General features: G+C 56.8%; 1 protein-coding gene across 8 annotated transcripts in view; it reads right to left on the bottom strand.

The window, feature by feature from the left end:
- Positions 1-210: 210 nt before the first annotated feature.
- RGS3 (regulator of G protein signaling 3) overlaps positions 211-22,227 on the bottom strand; it is a 92,231-nt gene continuing 70,214 nt past the window's right edge. For 6 of the 8 annotated variants that reach the window (XM_052815318.1, XM_052815319.1, XM_052815320.1 and 3 more), the window contains 6 exons: positions 10,622-11,266; positions 7,108-7,181; positions 3,260-3,361; positions 2,438-2,499; positions 1,595-1,761; positions 211-1,504 (listed from right to left, as the gene is read on the bottom strand). In XM_052815318.1, the coding sequence (XP_052671278.1) occupies positions 1,319-1,504; positions 1,595-1,761; positions 2,438-2,499; positions 3,260-3,361; positions 7,108-7,181; positions 10,622-11,266 (1,236 nt within the window). In that variant the 3' untranslated portion in view covers positions 211-1,318. Of the gene's footprint in view, positions 1,505-1,594; positions 1,762-2,437; positions 2,500-3,259; positions 3,362-3,482; positions 4,328-5,733; positions 6,107-7,107; positions 7,182-10,621; positions 11,267-22,227 lie in introns of those variants that run through there. The other 2 variants (XM_052815325.1, XM_052815324.1) reach the window with 2 other exon arrangements.

The raw sequence follows: 22,227 nt of genomic DNA, 5'->3' as shown, positions 1-22,227 counted from the left end.
GCAAAACTTTCTGTGTTCCTGCAGGGCTACACCCAGGCCATGCCTCAGGAGCATCTAGCAGCTGCTCCGTCATAAAAAACAGCTCAGAAATTCATGGGACCACATTTTCCCATCTTTAGCCATGCAGTAACAGGATTTTATGCTCCTCAGTGAGGCAGGGGACACCCAGCTCCACCAGTGCTGAGAAACATGCCACGAAGAAAAGGCAGCTACAAGAAATTATATTCTCCTTTTATTTACCTATGACCATGACAATGTATTTTTGCTAGCTGCAGAGATGCTTCGCACTGTAAACTGGGTGCCTGGAGGCAGGCAGTCTATCCAGCTCTGCCAGGTTCAGCAATAACCCCCACTTCTCAAAACACAGTATTGTTATCCAGAGTAAGGAGAGTGTCTGATTCACAGAGCTGCTTTTCTCCATCACCAAACCCTCTGTCGTCAGGGCATGATATATACACCCAGGCTCCCCCAGCGGCCCGCTGCTAGGGAATGCGTTTTGTCAGATAAAACCTGCTAACTTAGAAAATGCTGTACGCACTCGGAAAAAAAGGCATCCACTCCACCGGAGAACTCCGCCGCAACACACACAAATATTGCACTTGTAATTTCAGAACAGGAAAGGACACGAGGATTTCCTATTACACAGCAACGCGTCCAGCTATAAGAGGTCAATAAATAAACCAGGGGTGGGAGCAGGAGGCGGTTAGCTTGCACACCTCCAGCGCAGGGGAAGGACACGGCTTTCGATGCTCCCGGGGGGACCCACCACGAGCGAAGGAAGCGCCGGGCTCCTGTGGGATAGCTGCTTCAGGGGAGCCGGGAGGCATCGCCGGCACAGGGAAGCACAGCAGCATCGTGGGGTTGGTCCAGTTCAGAAGTCTTTTATCCAGGGAAGATGCTCATGTTGGTGCTGTTGTCCCCTTGCTGGAGCCCTGCACAGAAGTCCTCCTCCTCCTCCTCGCCGAGTCGGGATCACTCGTCGCCTTCCAGCAACACTCACACCTTGGGCGCGTGCTTCACAGTAGTCTTGTGGGAGCTTCCCTCCTGGCTAAAATCCATGCCGAAGTCACCCCGAAGGCGTCGTACCAGCGATGGTGAGATGGGGCGATGGAGCAGTACCAGACTGCTTGGCTTGTTGGTCCCCTCGGCCTCATGCTCGGTGCCTTCAGCTGCCCCACACCCGTCGACTGCAGGAATATGGCTTGGGGGCACAAACAGCAGCGGGAAGGCACGCTCCCGCCATCCCCCGGGAAGGCCTCCACCACCCGATTTCATGTAAACACACAGCTCCCAGCCTGCCCCGAGAGAGTCCTTGGGTCTACAGTGGGGAGCTGGCTTTCTTCTGGTTAATTATGTCTAAGTACAAGTCAGAGCGGAGGAAGCGGGGGTACGAGTCCTTCTCCATGAGCCCGTAAATCCTCTTCTGCGCGAGGTCGAAGCAGCTGCGGGTGATATTCTGCAGGTTCTCCTTGGTGTGCTCCCGTGTGTAGGAGTCCAGGTTGACCTGCAGTCAGAGAGACCAGCGCTGGTGAGCAGCTCCCCAGGCAGCTGCCATGCCGTGGAGCCACGCGCCAGCGCGGGAGTCAGCCCTCACCTCCTTGCAGGACTGGATGGCGATGTACTCAGCGAAGATCTTCTTGGCCTTGGAGACCATCTTGGACTGGGATTTGATCTTCTTGAACTCCTCACAGGCCAGCCAGAACTCCAGGTTCTCCTCACTGAACTCGGTGCGCAGGAAGGCCCTGAAGGCAGCGAGCCCGTCTGTGGGGACAGAGACACATCTCTACTCCCGGCTCACAGGCGGGGAATGGCCCTGTGAGACTCTCAGCCCAGCAACCTTGCAAAGGTGCAACCTAAACTACGTCCCCTAAAAACCCTTCGTGAACCCTTGTGAAAAGCAGGCAGCGATGGCATCGCCAGGCCAAGCATGGCAACGCGAGCCATCCATGTGCTGAATATGCAGTCCTCAGCCCGGCTGCATGCATGGAGAGCCAAGAGAGAGGCTGGGCTTGGAGCGGGAGCAGCAACGGGGAGAGGACCCCCTGGCCATCCCTATGGGGGCTGTGTGTAAGACGTGACCATGATGCGGGGTGCCCCTGTGATACGTGAGAAGGGTAATGATCTAAAGCAGCTCCTGCTTCACAGACCCACTGCACAGCTCCAAATCGGGCACAGACATGAATTGCTGCCTTTTCCTCCCCAAGCTGGAGGGGGGCTGCAGCCCCAAGCCATGGCTCTCCCCAGCCCCTATCACAAAATGCTCCCCCTGGGCCAGGCAGGAGCAGAAGGGGTGCAGGCAAGGGGCAGCCTCATTTCTCTTTCTCTACCCCCCAAACACCAGGAGGGATTAACAGAGGAAATCCCAGCTTTATCTATGCATGTGTCTAGATATTCCCCTGGCAGCAAACAGAGGTGGAAGAGATGGGCAAACACTTACATTTGTGCAGCAGCAGCTTCTCCAGGGAGTCCCCCCACTTGAGAGCTTCCTCAGGAGTGGGCCTGCAGGAGAAGGACAGCACGTTGGCAAAGTGAACCTGCGAAAGCCGCGTTCGCTGCCTGCCGCAACGCAGCACAAGCAAAACACTTCCAGCTAATAAAGCAGTGCTGTGTGTCCCAGCAGGGCTGGCCCTGGCTCCCCCATCGGCACCAGCATTGCTAGAGCATCTGCGGGCAGAGCCACGCTCTGCACTGGGCAGCGCTGCAGTGGCTCTGCTGGAAAGAAACCTCTGCCTTTAGACTGGCAGGAATAAAATCCGATAAAAGGAGGTCTGTGCAGGCAGCTGTGCCACTTGTGGTGTCTGAGCAAGAATTGGAAAAGCTCTGGGCAATGCCCAGGAGGCTGCGGGATGGTGGGGATTTCAGCTGCCCCGTTCAAGCAGCTAGATAAGCCACCAGGCGCAAGAGTAGGGAGGGCTTGTCTCCGGCTGCTGGAGCATCTCCAGAGCAAAGTGGTTTTTCAAACCATCCTCCAGCCAGTTAAAGTTTCACGTACAGGCACTGGGAGAAAGCAGCCGCCAGGGAAATTTCCAGCCCAAGCCGCCACTATGCCGCCTCCCAGGCACAGACCTCCCACCCGCCTGGGGGGGATCTTCAGCCAACAAATGTTTTTAGTGCTCCTCCGGATACAAAAACTATTTGTCCAAAGCTTCCCCAAACAGGGTGACCCCAGCCTCCCTGGAGGTGATGCTCAGCCCGACTGCAGCTCATCCCCAAGCCCCCACGGCCCCCGATTCCCACGCCACCCGCTCGCGGCACCTACTTGAGTGATTTGAGCACTTTGTCCAGCTTGCCAGAGGGGTTGGCCCCTGGGGACTCGTTTCGTCGCCGAAAAATCCCCAGCCGGTTCTTCATGTCTTTGGCTCTAGAGGGAAAAGCAAGTTTTAGCAGGCGGGTGAGGGGTTGGGGGGGGACACCCAGCACCCAGGGGACCCACCAGTAGCCTCGTCCCACGCATCGCCCGCCACCCCGCACCCACCACCTACTCCTTCATGGTGTGCCGGCGCTGCAGGCTGCCGTTGTGTGGTCTCTGCACGCCCAGCAGCATCTCCGCGTGGAACTCCAGCGGCTGGGGCTTGGAAAGGTCGCGGAAAAAGGGCATGGCTGCTGGAAGGGCCTGTGCAGTAGCTCCCGGCGCGACCGGCACGGCCAGACGCTCGGGCTTTCTGACGCCAGCTCTGTGCCGCGCTCCCGCCCGGTGCGGCCAGCGCGGAAGTGGGAGGGCTTAGCCCAGAGGAGCTTTAAATGCAGCGTGGGGTGAACGAGGCGCGTGTGAGTAAGGGCTGTGTCAGCCCTGCTGCTATTTCGGACGGCTCCACCGTTGCTGGGGAAACTCGAGGAAAGGTGGAAAAATCAGCGGCAAGGGTGGATAGTGGGGCCTTTCAAGAGACGGCAGGGAAAATAATCACGGCGGAGATTTACGAGGGCTATTTATAGAGCGCAGGCATCCTGTAGAAGGCAGCGGGGCCAGCAGCGGTGCTGAGAGGGGCTAGGAGCAGAGCAGGGAGAGCAGCACTTCACCATGTCCCCTGTCCCCTCTGCGAGGACAGGGCTGAGAACCCACATGTGATCCGCTGGTGCTCACACTTCTCTGGTACCAGCCTGGGACGGGCATGGCCGTGGGGACATCTCCATAAGTGGGGTGGTTGGGACTGGCAGCACATAGCACCAAGGGGCACTAGGGCACAGACCCCCCACGCTGCCACCCCGCACAGGTCCCCGCTCTGCCGTCCCTGGACAGACAGACTGAAGTACACTCAGACACAGGGCTCCCGGTTCCCCCAGAAAACTACCACCAGGACAAAGCGGGACAAAGATTTTTGGCAAGTGCCATGGGAAAATGAGACCCCCAGCCCAGCCCCAGCCTGGCCCTGCTAGGGCTTCCCAGGGGCCAAGGCAGGGGAGCAGGAGGTGGAAGAGGTGACAGGCAAGGACGGGCGCGGACGATGCTGTCCCCTCGTGGCACAGCCCCTGCATGACACCACGGCACAAAGGGGCGCAGGGGACATGCAGGGTGGCATGGGATGCTCATCCTGCACCAAGACTGACAGTGCCACCAGGGTGGATGGGGCCCCAGGGTGGCATGGCCAGGCCACCCCCTGCAACCTCCCACAGGTCCCACACCAGTGAGTCTATGCAAGGATGCTCAGAGGAGCCACCTCTGCCTGGTCAAGCCATGCCCAGGGCTGGCTAGGGACACAAGGGGCATAGGAGGGGTTCAAGGCAAGGGTGTACCCCACTCTGAGTGATGCTATCTAGACCCACAGCTCTCTCCAGTCCCAGGAGGGTAAAATACAGCAATCCACAGGGAAAAGTAGCTGCAACAACCCCAGGGCTCAGTCCTGCAAGGTGCTGAGCACCCTGAGCCATGGAAGGATTTTAGAGGGCAATCGCCCCCCATAGTCCCCGGTGCTGTCCATGTCCTCGTGGGGGGCACAGATGGTGTCGCTGCCTTTGCATCATCTGGGCTGTGGTCTCAGCAGGACACGCGTCCCGCTGCTGCCAGCTGCCAGGCACCGGCTCAGCGCTAACGTGGGAAAAGTGGATCCAAACACAGAGCCTCACACTCCAAACACCATCTGCCTCCCATTACCACACTGCCAGCAACACCGGCAGCCGAGAACCAGCCGCCACACGGGACGGGCCATCCCACACAGCCCTGAGCAACAATTTTAGCAGTGTTCTCAGTTTAGCAAGGCAGCCGCGGCAGCTCAGCGCCCGGCGGGGCTTTCAAAGCACTGAAAAGCCCTTGTGTGTGTCTCCAACACACGTGGGCTGCCTCCACGCACACAGCCCCCTGCACAACACCAGCCAGCTGCAGCGGGTAGCCCTGCCGCACACCAGGCTCTGGGGCTCACAGGTGACTGTGGCTCATGGGCAGATTTTCCAGCTGTAATACGCCAGCAAGCACCACCTAAGGAAGTTCCCCAACTTAAAACCCACTGCTCCTCTTGCACACACTTACAAATAAATAGCAAGTGGCATGAAATCAGGCTGCGGCAGCCATGGGCACGCACAGCCCCCAGCTGCAGCCAATCTGCAGTATAAAATGCCACAGCAAAAATAATGTTTCATAAAAAATTGCTGGTTTCTGTCTGGAGTTGCCCCTATAAAGTGATCTGCCCCCGGTGCCCTGGCATGGCCATGAGGGCACGTCCAGCACAATCGCCCCGCCCCGCTTCCAAACCATCCCCTGCAAAGCACGTCACCCTTCCTCGCAGGATGCTGGAGTCCTACCTTTCCAGGTATTTTTCGGAAAAGTCCACCATCGCGTGGTACATTGGGGAGTGCCGGCAGGCGAGTGGGGCCGGCAGAGCGTGCCGGTGCCGGGAGGGGAGGCGAGTGCCAAACCCCAGCCACTTGCACCATAAATACTCCCCACAGACGGCTGGCAACTGGGCTGCGCAGCCAATAGTCGGCCGGTGCGATGCCAAGAGGCTCCCCAGCGCATCCGCTGCTGTCTCAAGACGAGGAGAAAACCCTCTCTGCAACCGCCCCTGACCCCACTAAGCTGGGGGTGGCCGAGCCTCCCCCTGCCAGCCCGATTCCCCCAGCTCAGCACCGCAGCAGGGACACGCGGATGGGGGGACGTCCCTGCTGCAGACTGCAAGGAATTCATTTTAATTTCAAGTGTTGGGGAGCGGGGGGGTTGGGAAATAATAAAAAGAGCTAAAAATAGCCAGCTGCAGCTAGGAAGCGCATGGGACAACAGTGCCGCTCGCTGGCAGGCGGCACATGCGGCGAAGCCGTCGAGCCTGCGCGCGCAGGCGGCATGCTGGGCCCCCTCGCACCCCCTGAGCCGCTCAAACCACGTGCAACTTCTCCAACTGCCCCGAGCCACGTGGAGCAGGGAAAGACCCAGCCACCGGCATCCCTGCAGCCCTGACACCCGGCCGGATCCTGCCTTGCACAACCGGAGGCGGCTCGTTCCAAAACATCCTTGCTCGACCCCGCCAGTGCGCCTTCCCCCCACCCAGCTGCAGCTGTGCTCGTGGGAAGCAAAGGCCACGGCTGCCTCGTCCTTGCCCAGACCCACTTTTTGGCACCCCCAAAGCCTTACCAGGAGGGGGTGCGAGCATCCCTCGGCAGCCCCCCCACTCAGAGCTCCCGCCACGCTGCCCGCATGCTGGGATGTGCTGCAAGGGCTGGAGCCGGTCTGGTGGTGGGAAACCTCCCCATTCCTCCTCCCAGCATGGGGCCAGCGGGAAGGAGGCCCCCCAGCTCATGTTTCACTGCTTGCATGTCCTCTCCCTGAACCCGGCACCGCAGGAGCTGAGCCCTGCCGGCACTGGGGAAGCTGTTTTCCCTGTGCCACCAACAAGAGCCGGCTCCTTCACCCCATCTGTCAAAGCAAGGCGAACAGGGGGCTGCTCCCAGCTAGGCTGTGTGATGCCCCCAGCACACCTCCTACCCTCATCCCTGAAAACCAGGACTCCCTGTCTGAAGTGAGACCTTAGTTCACGCATGTCTTTGCTACTTTCTTCCTGGAAAAGCTTGGGGGAACAAGACGGGGATCCTAAGGGCTGCCTGGACCAGCAGGGCTCGGGCGAGGTGTTTGACCACAGCAAACAGCCCTGGTACATTCTGATGCCACCATGATGTGACACTTACAGGTTCCTACTCCGTTTCTTGCGGGAGGTCTCGTCCCCTTCATCACAGCTGCATTCGGGCTCGGCTCCACTCAGCTGGGGGGGGAAGAGAAAAACAGCATCTGCATCATCATGCCAGTGCATGCCCACAGTGGCACTCCAAGTGTCACCAACCAGACCTGCCAGCATCCCCCATGGTCCCCGCACAGCCCAGAGCCACGGCATCCACAGGGCTCCTTCCCCACGGCTGCCTGCCACAATGTAATGGGACAAGCTCCTCGCTGCTCTGGCATGTGAACCTGCCTCCCCCCACCCATCCTATGCCACCTTCAGTCCATGGTGTTCCTGGAGCATCCGAGGAGATGCCACGGCTGGTGGCCCAGGTACCCCTCCAGGTTCAAAATGCTGACAGTGGTACCTCCTACGGGGAGGACACCCGCATCCCCATTCCTGATGCTCCTATTCCTGCTATCTTGCGTGGACACAGGGACCCCTCCCCAGCCCCCAGAACCAGGCTGGGCACCCAAAATCAATCAGGGGTCCCTCAGCAGTCCCCAGGCAGAAAAAATCAGAGCAGTTCAGCCATAATTGAATCCTATCATGGCAGCTTAAGTCCAAGGAGCACCAAGAAAGCTCCACTCCCTGACCACTGCCCCAGGGTGGCCTGGGCAAACCAAGGGGACCTCGGATGCACCGTGAGCTCAGGACAGCACCAGCGCAGCCTCCAAGACATGAAGCCTGGGGCCAGGTGTGGGGACCCCCGGGATCACCACAGCTCAGGGGCTTTAGTAATTCATCCATTACTGAATGAGACTGGAAGATGCTTGCAGCTGGCCCCACATCCACCTCAACTCCGCAACAAGCTCAGCCCCATGCGGCCGGGGACTGCAGGGCTCTTTCCAGGATCGCCGCCCTGCGGCCATGCCGTGGGAACCCGCTGCGCAGCTCCGCAGCCCCGGGCTCAAGGCTTTTGACACTTCCTTCCATTCTGCGCCCGGGTTTCCGGAGTTTATCAGCCCCAAACAATGCAGCCCTTGCAAAGCACCTTCCCCAGCCAGATAGGGCCCCGGCAGGCAGGCTGGCCGGGGCGACACACAGCCGGAACACGTTTCCTGCCATTGTCTGGAGAGGCTCCACCATGCTCAGGGACAAAAGGCAGCAGCAGATCTTGCCCCAGGAGTCCCAGTGCTCCCGGCCACAATATGCTCTTAGAACAACCACCTCCCAGCCCCGACTGCGGGAAGGAGGGGAGCGGGGAGGCACGCTGGGCATGATGGCGTTAAAAGGGCCAAGAAAATGAGCCCCTCTGAAATGTTCCTTGAGGAAAAAAAAACCCAATACCTTGATGGATGCTGTGGACCTGCCGCCGAGGCCACCAGGTGCAGGTATCGCTAGTGCTTGGCAGCTTGGTGCTGCCACTGGAGGGGATCCATAGGCGAGCTGTACATCAGCGTCCTGCTCCAGAAACCTCAGAGGGTTTCATCGAACTAGTCAAAAGGCACAGCCCAACAAAAGTCCCTCCAAAGTGTGGGCAGGGGGATGGCAGTAGTCCAAAACCCCATGCACACGGTGGCCCAGCACCGTGCCCAGCTCGTCTGCCCACTGCAGCCCCCAGGCAACCTCGGTCCCTCCTCAGGCAGCCAGAGAGGCAGGGCACTGGGAGGAGGCAGGGGTACCCCAGGAGGGCATATGGGCAGGTGGTTAAGGCGCTGGCCATACAGAGCTAGACAGAGCTGCTGTAGAGCTGGAAGTGGGAGCTCCAGGAGGTCCAGCAGCCACGCTGCCCTCACCGCCAGCACTCACCGCCAGCATGGGCTGCCCTCGTCCCTGCTCCAAAAAAACCTGGTCTCATCTGCACCAGAGCAGTTTAAACCAGGAGGAGCTCAGTTTACCTCCACTGAAAAACATCCTCCCAGATCAGCCCAGAAAGCGCAGCTGGGGGCTCTCCAGGGCAGGAGTGGGGGACGCTCTCCAGGGCAGGAGTGGGGGACACTCTCCAGGTCTCCCCCCAGCAGCAAGCATGCAGCCCGCCCAGACTGGGCCGGCACTGCAGCAGCCTCTGGCTGCAGAGCTGTGTGCTCCCAGGCTGCACGCACAGCGGCACTGTGAAACCTCTTTCCAGGAGACTCGTCACTGGCAGCCCTAGTGGGACACTCTCACCAGGCACTGACACTGCCACCACCTCCCTTGCATCTGCATGGGCAGCGCGGGTGTCCCTGCCACAAAGCTGTCCTTTCTTGATAGTGTCTGGGAAGGGGTCTGAACCCCCCAGCCCACAATTGCTGACATCAGCCTCCACTTTTGCACAGCAGCCCCATCTGACCAGCCTGTCAGACTTGTAAGGGCTCTCACCAGCTGGCCAGGGACTCTGAGCCCAAAAAGTGCTCCAGGAAACAGCATCAGAGGTGGCTTTTCAAGCAGCATGAACCTGGCAAGAAGAGGGTTAACCCCATGACAGGTTTAACCCCATCATGCTGCCATGCTTGGTGGCATGCAGGGCTCCATACCAGCCACTACTGCCAAGGAGCCAGCTGCTATGGAGCAGCATGCAATGTGGTCCAGCACTCTGCAAGGTGGTCCCCAAGCAGCATGACATAGTCCTGAGCTGTGCAACCAGGTCCTGAGCTGTGCAACATGACCCAGAGCAATGCAGCGTGGTCCTTAGCTAAGAAATACAGCCCTGCGTAGAGCAGTACCCACAGCCAGTGGCAGAGATCAAGCTGACATGAGCTTGGTCGGGCAGAGCAGGGTGCTGGGCCAGCGCCGCGGGAAGGCAGGCAGCTGCTTTTCAGCACCCAGAGAGGCTTTGCCGGCGGAGAAAAGGGCAAGCAGCACTTCTCATGCACAACCTTTGCAATGGCACATTGTTTCCTGCAAAAGTACAACCAAGGCAAACTCTGCTCTGGGGAGCACGGGGAGCACTCCAGACAGCTGGGCTTGTGAGAACAGGCCAGCCCCGTGCAGAGCTCCTGCTGCACAGCCCTCTGCTGCTCCTCCTTTCTGCATGTCAGGGGCAGAAATCACTGCTGACCTCAACCTTTTTCTGAGACAGGCCCTCCACAATCGTCAAAGCCCTGCAAGAGGCTGGCCAGGGCAGAAAGCCACACTGCTCCTGGCATCCCTGAGCACACCAGGGACTCTGTTATCAGAGGCTCTCTGGAGCCTGGCTTTTTCCTGTCCCCACCACTGCGAGCCGCTCTTTGCAAGTGCAGACACCTGGGTGCACCTTTCCCTCCACTGGTCTCAGCAGATGGCAGCTCTCCAGGACATGGGACTTTGCAGGATCTCGATGCAGCGGTGGGAGATGCCCACCCACAGTACCAGCACACTGGCTCTGGGTGACATCCCCTGGGTGCTAAGCATCTCCCAGAGCTGACTGCCAGTGGCAGGGACCTTCCTAGCCCCTCAGATGCCAGCTTTGCCATGGCCATAGAGAGAAGAGCCACATTCTGGGACACACCCACCCCAGGAACTCCCCCATCGCCACAGCCAAGCAAGAGCCAGCTGCCCCACAGAGCCAGCATTGGCTCACATACCTTCCTGTGGCCTGAAAACAGCAGGGTGAGCTGGTGGATGGAGCCACCATTTTTGGCAAGCTCTTTCTTGAGGGTCCTGGGGGAGGGCAGGGCCCAGTGGCCCTTGGTGCCCTGGCTGTCCGAGCAGTTGAGGGTGGTGTCAGAGGTGAAGCAGTGGGTCTTGGCCTCCTGCAGCAGGCTGCCCTCGCTGTGGGTCCGGCGCCGCAGGGAGCTCTGCACACTCAGCGTGTAGACAGGCTGACAGCCCGACGTCTCGATCATGCTGCTGCGCTTTGCTTCATTCCTCTCCAAGTAGTGCTCGTCACTGTCCTCATCCTCATCTTCCTCATCCTCCTCCTCCTCCTCATCCTCCTCCTCGTCCTCGCCATCCGTGGTGCTGCCCACTATGCCCACTGCACTCTGGCTGAAGGTGCTGTCGAGCCGCAGCTCGGGGATGACGAAGGCTGGCAGGGAGCTGGGCTGCTCCTCTCCCTTCTCGGTGGCCACCGGCTGCTTTTCCACCAGGAGAGGACGCTGGGTGGCTCCCAGAGCATCCCAGGGCTCAGCCGGAGCTGGTGCCTCTGCAGCCGGAGGAGCATCGCTCGCTGCCACCTTCCCGTCCTCTGAGTGCATCTGCCCTGGCTTCTCAGCATCCGTCTCCAGCATCTGCCCAGGAAAGAAGATAAAGAAGGATGAAGGCAGAATCACCCCACATCTCTTGCTGACCACCTTTCTGGGGAGCCTTTCCGCTCCTGACACCGCAAGCACAAGGCTGGCACCAACTTATACAGCCCTAAATGTGCTCTGGTGGGGTGGGACAGCATCATCCCCATGTCGTGGCAGGTCGCCCATCACTCTCACAGCACCCAGTCCTGGTGCTGATCTGGTGGCTATGGGGCAGGAATGGGATGGGGCCACCCAGCTCCCACATCTAGCACCCGGCAGCACCTGCAGGTTTGGAGGAAACCAGGGGGCCGGTGGCAGGTGGCTCAGGCTGGCAGCGCAGCCGGCGCAGACAGGCTCGGCTTCAGCCGCAGAGGCAGAGCTAGTAACATCATCCTTACCCCGATGGCTCCACCGTCCCCTGGGAGCTGCTGGGGGGGGCTCAGCCCTGCAGAGATCTCCCTGAGGTTGGCAGGGCAGCAGAGAAAACCAGCAGCTCTCGTCTGGCAGCTCCGGCCCCTCCTGCACCGCATTATTACATGCACAAGGGAAGCACCGGGCTCTGCTCATCTGCAGATTGCCCAAGCTCTGCCCGGCCATGGCCAAGAGTGGCTCAGCCTCCCTGACGGGGTGGGGATGCCCCCCTGGCTGTGGGGCTTCCCACGGCTGCCCCGCAGTGCCCTGCACAGACGTGGCCCGCAAAACCACAACCACTCCTACCAGTCCCTTTCATTTTTTTAAGGCTTCAGGGCTGTTTTTTGCCAGCTTTCCTCTGCAGCTAGGAAAAGCCTGAGCAAGCTCTGCCCTTTCAAAGGGAAAAGCCAGGAGTAGCCTAAGGGAAAAAACCTCCAAGGTTTTTTCATGAGCAGGGGGTGCCTGCAAGGAGCGCCCCCCACCAGAGCTGGGTCCTCTCTTCCATGTGATTTTCCCTTTGCACAGAGCCCAGCTAAGCCAAAGGGGCAAAACCAGCTTAGCAGGGAAGAAAGACCAAGGCAGAGAAAAATCCTCCCTCCGGGAAGCAATTCCCACCTACACAGACCCTGTCAGGCTGGGGCAGGGGTTATTATACAGGACCAGCCCCAGGTAACAAATCACCCAGAAAATATGTCACTGTATCCCCAATTAAGACCCAAGCATTTTCACAAGCCTGATGGCAACCAGAAAGCTGGAGTTAACAAAGCCACGACTCCTGTATAAATTAGGTTGTCTTCAGCTTCAAAAAGAGCAGCGGCCCTGGGAATCAGCCCATCCAGCCTCACATCCCATTGGGAAGAGGCACCCATGGAGCAGAATGAGGCTGTATCACCATGGTGGTCCCAGCTTGTGACAGCAGACCCCTGCAAGCCATCCCGAGACAGCCAACCTGCTGCTAAACACCTCCTCACCCTGCCGAGCCGGTGCACATGGATTATAACCTGCCACTGGATATCACCAGGGAGCTGTATGCAGATGTTGGGCTGCAAAAGCTGCTGTCATCCCCAGGAAATACCCTGGAGGTGTTTAAGCCCCAGCTTCAGCACCATCTGCTCTGCACAGCAGGGATGGCGCAGAGACCGCGCAGCACCCAGCAGCATCCTCAGGCACCCGTCGGAGCTAATGGGTCCAAAAAGCAGGCCAGATTTCCAAAAAGGTGCTTGAGTTCAGTGCCGCAGCCAGCCTCCTCCTGGGCAGCACACAGAGGAGCTCACCCATGTCCACCTGTGCCTTGCCCTTTTTTGTCATGCCAAAAGGGCCCCCTCTACAGCAATGAGCATGGAGAGGACCCGTTCTGTCCCCTTTCAGCCTGACTCACCACAGGCAGCGATTTAGCATCACCTGAACTGCCCCAGTGAGTCTGAACTAAAATTCAGAGACCATCATGTCCTCAGTCCCATCTGTGACATCTGCCCCATCCCTGAAACAGCTGGATTTGGTGGGAGGCTGTCCTGGTTTCAGCTGGGATAGAGTTAACTGTCTTCCTAGTAGCTGGTACAGTGCTATGTTTTGAGTTCAGTATGCAAAGAATGTTGATAACACACTGATGTTTTCAGTTGTTGCTAAGTAGTGTTTAGACTAGAGTCAAGGATTTTTCAGCTTCTCAAGCCCAGCCAGCGAGAAAGCTGGAGGGGCACAAGAAGTTGGCACAGGACACAGCCAGGGCAGCTGACCCAAACTGGCCAACGGTGTATTCCATACCATGTGACGTCCCATCCAGTATAGGAACTGGGGGGAGTGGGGACGGGGGATCACCACTCGGGGACTAACTGGGTGTCGATCGGCGGGTGGTGAGCAATTGCACTGCGCATCATTTGTACATTCCAATCCTTTTATTATTGCTGTTGTCATTTTATTAGTGTTATCATTATCATTATTAGTTTCTTCTTTTCTGTTCTATTAAACTGTTCTTATCTCAACCCACAGGTTTTGCTTCTGTTCCCGATTTTCTCCCCCATCCCACTGGGTGGGGGGGGAGTGAATGAGCAGCTGCATGGTGCTTAGTTGCTGGCTGGGGTTAAACCACGACAGAGGCACAAAGCGAATGCTCAGTTTACCCCATCGTTGTGGCTGTTTCACTCCCCCCATGGTAATTTCTTGTAAAAAGGGAGTGCTTCCAAACTTGCTGTGCAAGGATGCTATTTGCACCAGCATGTGTTTTAATTATGCTGCTTATGTCTTATTTGTATTGCAATCACTGTCATCATTATTTCATGAAATAATTAGAGGAAAAACCCACGCAGCCGTCAATTTGCTCCCTGCAAAACCCTCCCCCTCCCCAACAGCTTCCTGTCTGTCCAGTCCTTCTGCTTAATATTGCTGGTTGCCCGCATTAGATAAGGCCCTAGAAGGAAATGAACAGGGTCCTTTAAAATGAGAGATATTTGGGGATTAAATTAAATCCCTGCGCTAATTCAATCAGAGACTCTTCTGCTCTTCAGTGGCATGGAGGGTATAAGCAGGAGCCTCACTGCCGAGCGAGGTTTCCATCTCAAGTTGAAAGCATCACCGGGGCTGTGAAATCCTGTCCTCACAGAAAGGGCCGTGGCTGAGCTCTGCTCAACATCACCTGATAGTGGGGGAAAGAGAGGGAAGGAAAGAGGCAGTAATGCCATCACAGCCAGCCAACAAGCCTGACCGTGGCTGGAGACACCAGGGACTTCATCAGCACGAAGCCAAGGACCACCTTGCTGCGCAAAGCTGATCTGGGCCAGCAATGACAGGGATGTGACCAGGTTTCCTTTTCACCATCGTCATGGCCAAGGGGCTGCTGGAGGAGGCAGAAGATGGAGGCAGTGCTGATGCTGTCTGAGCAGGGAGGTGATGTCCTTCAACCTCAACGACTCATCCAAAACATCCCATCGTCTCGCTGCAGCATGGGTCCCTCTTCCTGGCCAGCAGCAGTCACTCAGGAGCCAGCAGCCAACATCTGGATCTCTCCAGCCTCAACATCTTGGTCTCACTGCTCTCAACATCTGGATCTCCTTGCCCTCAACATCTGGGTGTCCCTATCCTCAATATGCGGGTTTCCCTGTTCTCAGCAACTACATCTTCCCATCCTCAACATCTGGGTCCACCTGCCCTCAACATGTTGGTCTTCCCATTCTCAACATCTGGATTTCCCTGTCCCGAGCTGGGAAGGCCTAGAGGCTTTACTATATCCTCCCTGGAGGACCTCACACTTCACTGTTTTGGTTTCTATCTCAGACTAAGTAGCCAAGGCAGCATGTCCCAAGAAGGGGAAGAGAAAGTAGAAGAAAGAGCTGTCTCCAAGCCCCAAGATGACTGTGAGGGGTAGTTTTAGGGAAGGAGGATGATAGGTCTGAGATCGGAGCAACAGCAATAGTCCCTAATATCGATTTCCCCATTGAACAAGCCTCAACACAACCCAAAAGAGCCAAACAACATTGCCTTGCCTGCTCCAGCATCCTCAATCTCTGCACCTGTAACCTGCTGACTGGACTCCCTCTGCCTTTGGGCATCACTCGCTGATTCAAAAGTTTTCTTGAAACCAAGACAGGGGAGAAGTACTGCAAACCCTCTGCTCTTCAGTCTGTAAGTTGATCAGTTTTTTTCTAGTTGCTGCTAGAAACTAAAACTGTTCTAGTGTGCCAGTAGAGCAAATTTTTATGAACAGATGTGGGTTTGTCAGCGCAGCCTCGACTTCTCCAGCATTTCTTTAAATAACATGCCCTTTCTGGTGGCCCACAGCTGGGACTTCCAGCTGGGGAAACACCAGCCACAGAGATGGCACAGCTGTGAGCTGAAGCCTGCACTGGCCTTCCCCTGGTGCTGCCAGCTCTCACACTGCCAGAAGTGCTGCAATATGTGGCATTGCCTTAAATCCCCAGCTCTAGGAGGTCAGGGATTTTTTTGACACTCTCAGTTTCTTATTTCAAAACCTCTGCTCCTCACAGTCAAAGAGCCACTGTGCCTCAAATAACACCTGGACACAAGAAAATTGAATTCAGCCTTTCCTAGCTCCTGATACGGATGCTTAGGTTTTGCAATGCACATCTTTCTCTTGCGGTAATACTGGGAAAGAGGAGGCTAAACATGCCTAGGAGAACAGCCCTGCACCCAGGCAGCTCCTCAGCCAAAAGCAGGGACTGGGAAAAGCAGGGAAGTCCCTGCAGATAACAGACTATTGGACATTGAGATAAGCGGGAGAGTGAAAGACATGCTGCTCCGACTGTGCTCTCACCCCAGGAGGAGCTAATGGACCTCCTAAGATACTGCTAGAAGAGTTGCTCTTAGGAGCTGTCCCCAGACTATGGCAGCCCCATCCTCCATGCATGCCATGGAGGAACCTCTCTGGCTCCTGCTGCCCTTAAATCTACCTTTGCTCAAAGGTGTCTCACCTGTCCCCAGAAGCATTTAACTCCATAGTAATGAGACCAAGTCCCTCTCCAGGGGGATTCTGGGGAGGATGCAGCCAGCTTTGCTACTGGCAGTGCGCTCCCTGTACAGAGGTAACATCCCTCCCCAGGGCAGATGGGATGCAGGGAAAACAGCATCGACATCACCCAGGGAAACATCAACATTTCTGAAGTAGGTTTTTCCTAAAGTGGAAGAAAAAGTTACAATTTCCGTTCTTAGCATGGGACAAACTGTGCCCAGATCCATCAGATCAGAAATTTCTAACTGGCCCTGTGAAGCGCTACCAAAACCATTGATGATGAGCACCTCGAGACTTAAAAAGTGACCACTAAGAACCAGGTAAGTACACAGCTAACAGAAGTGGTATCTGTTACACACCACAGGGCTGAGAAGAAGAAACCAAAGCCAGAAATGCAAAACAGAACTACCGAAACTTGAGAAAATTTTCATGGGAGTCATTTTGAAAGTGCTTACAAGGAGCATCCCCTGAGCAGCTCCACTCCTTGCCCTCCTTGAGCCACGGCAGCTCTGTGGGGCCAGCCAGAGCCCAGGGCTCATTGCACAGCAGGGTTTTCTACCCATTCCTTGCTTCATTACTGAGTCAATGAATAATTGATACAGAGCAATTAGTGTAACAGCAAAAGCAAGCACAGATGTATAAACCCAAGCAGCAGGATCCAACAGCGCACTGGGGCAAGGCAGTGAGGGTGAATATATGTGTCCAACAAGACACCTGTGAGGGTGTGAATGTTCATACCACCCAAAAAATCCTGGGCTTGAAACGACTCAGAGCCCTGGAAGAAGAAGTCCTCCTCTGCGGGAGGAAATGATCCCATGCCAGGAGCCTGTGCTAATCCCATTACTCCATTACTGTCATCCCCAATTGATTGATCTGCAAACGGGGCCTGACCGGGGTATCGCCCAGCCCTGATGCTGCAGTGGCCACACTCTGCGCCTCTCCCCAGAGCCACTCTGCTCCCTGCAACACAGTGGTAAACAGGACCCAATGCTTAATCGAGGTCAACAGCCTTGCCCATAGCAGAGGGCATGCAGGAGGGAGCCCGGTCTGCAGGCGCAGCTTGGACCCTGCGTTTCAGTGCAACCACCCACTGAAGGTGTCAGCAAACAACCTGGGACAAAACCTCCCCATGCCGCGTACTTCAGCCAAGCAGCTGGAGTTAACATAGACTTGCTACTGCCACAGCCCTGAACCACAGCTGCCCCGGCAGTCCCAGCTCTGGACCCCAACCTGTCCCCTGCCCAGTGCCCTCCATCCCTGCCAAGGGTATGAGCATGCACACAGATCTGATTTCAGTGGCAAGGGCTGAATTTGCTGTTTGGTCCCCGGTGCCGGTAAATGGAGGGTATCCAAAAGGCTGTAAAAGTCCTGGAGCAGAAAGCCCACGTTGTCAGCACACTGCAATGCCGCACCCGCAGCGAGAGCCAGGAAATGCAGATGGCACAGCCATACACAGCCCAAATTTGCAAGGGAACCTCAAGAAGTCCCCATCACTACAAACACCCCTTTGCTATCCCCAGATGCTGCTCATCACAAACTCTTCAAGCCCAGCCTGGTGGCAAATGAAGCCGGGCAGGAGCCACAGGTTCCCCAAGAGACAGCAGGGACCAGCCCAGTGCAGGAGTGCAGGGGGACCAACGCGGGGAGCAGAGCAGATGTCTTTGATCTAAATAAAAGGACATCAGCACTCCCGACGGTGCTGTGCTGCTTCCTCGACCTGCGGCCGGATCCTGCCCAGCAAAGGGTACAGCCCCCCAGTTGCAATCTTTGAAAGTAAAACCTACCAAATCTGGGCTCTCAGTTGCATCCCAGCTGCATGGGCCGAGCGAGCGGCATCTCCCTCCGGCGGCCCCGGCCCCAACATGTGCCCACAGCCGCGGCTCAGCAGATGCTAGCGCAGTGCTTGGCTCTGCCTCTGCAGTTATTAATGTCCATCTCAAGCAGCAGCTGAAGCCGCCCCAGCCTCTCCCAGACACGGCTCCCTCATGCCCCTGGTGCTATTTACAGCTCTGCTAGCAATCCCTGGAGGTACTATTACCTGCTGATAAAAGTGGACGACTGCTCTGCCTTGAGGAAGAGCTATGTATCACCCTGAAACCCGCCACATTCACTTTTGCAGCTCCCCTTCTCCTGCCCTGTCCTGCCCCCGAGTGACACCAAGAAGCAGACTGATTCCAGTGCTTCCTGCTAAATGAAACTCTGCTGCAGGTTCGCAGTTGGTTTTTTTCCTAAACTACTTTCTATGGAAAAGGGACAGTTCTGAAGTGGGAGATGCTCTGCAGTGTGGTGCTTTGCCCTCTGCACTGCAATCCCCTACGAGCAGCTCTACCCAAATGGGCAGGGACAGGGAGAAAAAACATGTAGGAGGGTGTACAGTCTCCATCCAGGGGACAGCCAATGCATAACCATCTGTCCCTTCTCTTCTCCTGCAAGGGCCAGTGCCCTCTCATGACACACTCCCATACACACCAGCGTGGGGATCCGACTGCCTTGGCTGCACGTTTCTCCTCCTGGTATTACACTTTATTGACCGAGACAGGCAAGTTGCCCTGATGGCTACAGAGAGAGAGCACAGTGGGGTGTGTGTGCACAGCCGCTGTCACAGCCATTTGCCAGTGGTTATCTGCACCATGGCCACCGTTTGCTGATGGGTCCTCACTGCCACAGTGACAAGCTGTGCTCAGCTCTCCTCCAGCATGGACTTCGGGCACACACATGTCCCCCTGTTCCCAGCCAGCTGCAGGTTCGTGGATGCTCCCGGAATGGAGCAGGGGAAATGTACTGCCTCCTCTTCCTTGCAGGTAGCCACAGCTTTGTAGTGGTACAGGAAATGTAAAAGCTCCCTCACCCGGTCTCACTGGACACAGAGCTGAGCTCAGCCTCCTGATGGTGTCACCGACAGCAGCAACATGGCATGGCCACCCCGGCAGATGTGGTCAGCACCTATCCTGCCTGCGCTGGTGAAGGGAGCTGGACCCAGTGGGTTTTGTGCCTGATCCCTCCATGAGGCCACCTGGCTGGCTGCAGGTCTGTGGGACATGGGCACACAGCCCAGGGATGTCACGACACTGGCGGTGCCCAGCTGCCCCTGAGACTCAGAGCACCCCCAGCCCAGGGTCCCTGGCCCCTCTCAGCCAGGAACGAACCCAGCCACCATGCAAACCTGCACACACCCACTGCACTGTGCCCATCATTTTGGCAATACAGCTCCAGTTTGCCCAAGCTGGGCACCAGCTACTGCCTGCAGCCTCATCGACCCAGGTAACCTGCCTCCACAGGGTGAGCACGGTGGGACCCACTGCTGGAGGCTAGTGAAATGACATCGGGGTCATAAATATCCCTGGCAGTAAAAAAGCAGAGCGGTGGGAAAGGGGGAGGAAGGAACGGATCCTGTCATTGGCATTCAGCCCACAACCCTCAGCATCCTTTCCCTGCCTGGGGTGACACGATGCTGATCAGCAGGGGAATCTCTCTGCAGCGTTATCTGCAGGGGCAGAGCATTGTCCCCTGTGCAGGATGAGGGAGGTGACAGCAGGAGCCAGAGCTGATGCATTCAGCCACTGCAGAGCCACTGTGAAGGACTCATCCCAACATCACTTACAACAGGACAACGAGATCAGCGCTGGAAGCCGTTGCTGCTGCCGGCACAGATCATGGTACGGAAACAGCCACTGAGAGAAGAGGACCTGGCAGAGCAGCTCTGCCTTCGACTGGCACCAACAGGGCCGTGACCAGAGCCACACACAGAACAGAAGAATCCCAAATGGTACCAAAACCAACACTGGTGCCTCCAAAGCCAAACGCAACCCTCCTACAATCGTGCTGTCAAGCCTTGCCCTGCCACTCCATCAGGAATGTTACAGGGCAGGATGACAAGCCTCACGGAAGACCAGGGGACCCCGCAGGGGCAGGATGAAGCCATGCCTCCCAATCCCACACCACTCTGGGCATCACCACCCAGACCAGCCCAGCATTTCGGACACATCCTTTGGCTTTCCAAAGGTATCAGGGTTCAAGTAAATTTTGCAAGGAGTTACTTGAACTTGGCTTCAGAGTCTGCCCAACCACACGCTCACAGCCCCCCACCACGCTCAAAGGGAAAAGCGTCAGCAACTACCCAAAGCAGGAGTCATTTGGGCAGAGGAAAGGACCACTCCAGCTGAGTGGATACTGCCAGCCCTGCCTGGCACAGGCAGCACTGTGCCAAAGCACTTCCAGTGCCTTCATTAAATCACAGCAGCGCTGGCTTAAACCACTTACTCTGTGCCTTTGACCACCCTGTGCAAATGATCTCAACACTGCTCAAACCCCCCCCCCGGCTGCTGGCGCCGCTCCTGCCAGCACACGCTCTTACCAGCCCTTCTGGGGATTCACGAGAAACAGACCTTCAAGGGCTTAAAAATGCTTCTGGCTGTGATGAAAGTGTCGGCGGCTGCTCCCGCTCCCGCTACACCACTGTGCCTTCCTGCTCGGGGGGGGACACGGGAAGGATCATTGGTGCCGCTGGACGTGGTCGGGAGAACATCGCACAGCACCAAAGAAACAGGAGCTGGTGTCTGCTGGAGGGAAGAGGTCTGCTTTCCTAATGGCTTTGGAGTCCAGCTAAGCAAACGAACAAATAAAGCTGGAGATGCGGCTCTCAGCTGGCCCATCTGCTCCATCGTCCCTCCCCGCTCACTCCCAGCACACATGTGCCTTGGGAGCCCATAAGCCAGCAGCACTGGGGCCAAGAGAGCGGCTGTCCTGGGCTGGCAGCCCCCAGCACCTCCATGACACCTGGGCCAGCACCAAGAGCCAGCAGGGCTGGAAACTGAGCTCGATGGAGCCAGGGCTTGGTGCTGGGGGAGATGCTAAAAAGCCCAGTACCTCAACCAGGCATCCCATCCAGCCCCATGCGAATCCTAGCCTCCCTGGGCTTTGTGCTGTGTCCCTGTGCTTAGGACTGCAAGCCAACTGATGTGCAAGAAGGGAATGATGAGGTGAAAGATCAGCCCCAGGACCCCTCAGCACTCATCCAAACCCACCTGCACTGCAGGGAATAAACAGTCAGGCTACTGTTTGAGCAGGACATTTGAGACATGCTTTGAAGCCTCACAGGGAGCTGTAAAATCCCCCCATATAGCCTTTGATGCCCTGACTGCATTTGGGTCTTGTTCCCATGAAAGAGGGCTACAAACCCAACAAGAATATGGCTCAGGATGGATCAATCCACAGTAGCTCAAACTGCATCTACTTCTTTTATGTTTGCAGCCTGCTTCACACCCACTGCTATCTCTTCAGCTCCTGTCCCAGCTGAATTAAAGTCAACACATTGTCCTCTTCTTGGCCTGTCAGGTGCTGAGCATGAGATCCATGTGCCACCATGCATCAAGGTCATGATTGTGGATTCAAGGGTCCCATTCTGATGGCATGGAGACCTCTGGCAGCGACAGTTTCATCCAGATATTTAAGTGGACGGAGCTGAACTGAAGCCTGACTCACAGAGGGACAGTGTCTCCAGTCCCACAGCCTCCCAGATTCATGGCATTGCTGAAGCAGCCTTTAGCTGACCTCAGTAACAAGTTTTTCCAGTCCAGGGTGAAAGCCAGGCTGTGCTCACTGTCATGGAACAACACTTATTTGCTTTACTTTTGTAACCTGGCTCATAAGTACTGCCAGCTGATGCTTTAACCCTTATTGGGGCCGAATAAACCTCAAGGTCTTCTCCTCTGTTTGAGCACCATGACAGCACAAGCAAGGTGCTGGGAGGGTGTGCGGTCAGGGTCAGGCTGGCCCTCTGGGTGCTGTTGTGATGTGCTTAGCCCTGCCCAGCCTCTCATGTTGGCATCATGGAAGAAAAGCAGGCTTTAATGAAGCTCCAGGTTTCCTGCACCCTTGGCCCTGCCCTGCCTGGTCTGGCCCACAGCAGCAGGTGAGCAGGACCCTCTAGAGCAGAGCTGGCACAGACAGGGCTGCAGGTTCCCAGCCCAAAATGGAAGGACTTTGGGCCAAAAACAAAGTGAGAAGGTGCAAATTCCCTCCTTCCCCATCAAACAGCCAATCGCACTCTGACTATACTCCTGCTGAGTAAAGCACCCCGTGAATGCTGGAT

Source organism: Harpia harpyja, chromosome 19 (genome assembly GCF_026419915.1).
Source record: "Harpia harpyja isolate bHarHar1 chromosome 19, bHarHar1 primary haplotype, whole genome shotgun sequence".
In the NCBI taxonomy this organism is placed as follows: Eukaryota; Metazoa; Chordata; class Aves; order Accipitriformes; family Accipitridae; genus Harpia; species Harpia harpyja.
This window is presented reverse-complemented; position numbering and strand designations above follow the sequence as displayed.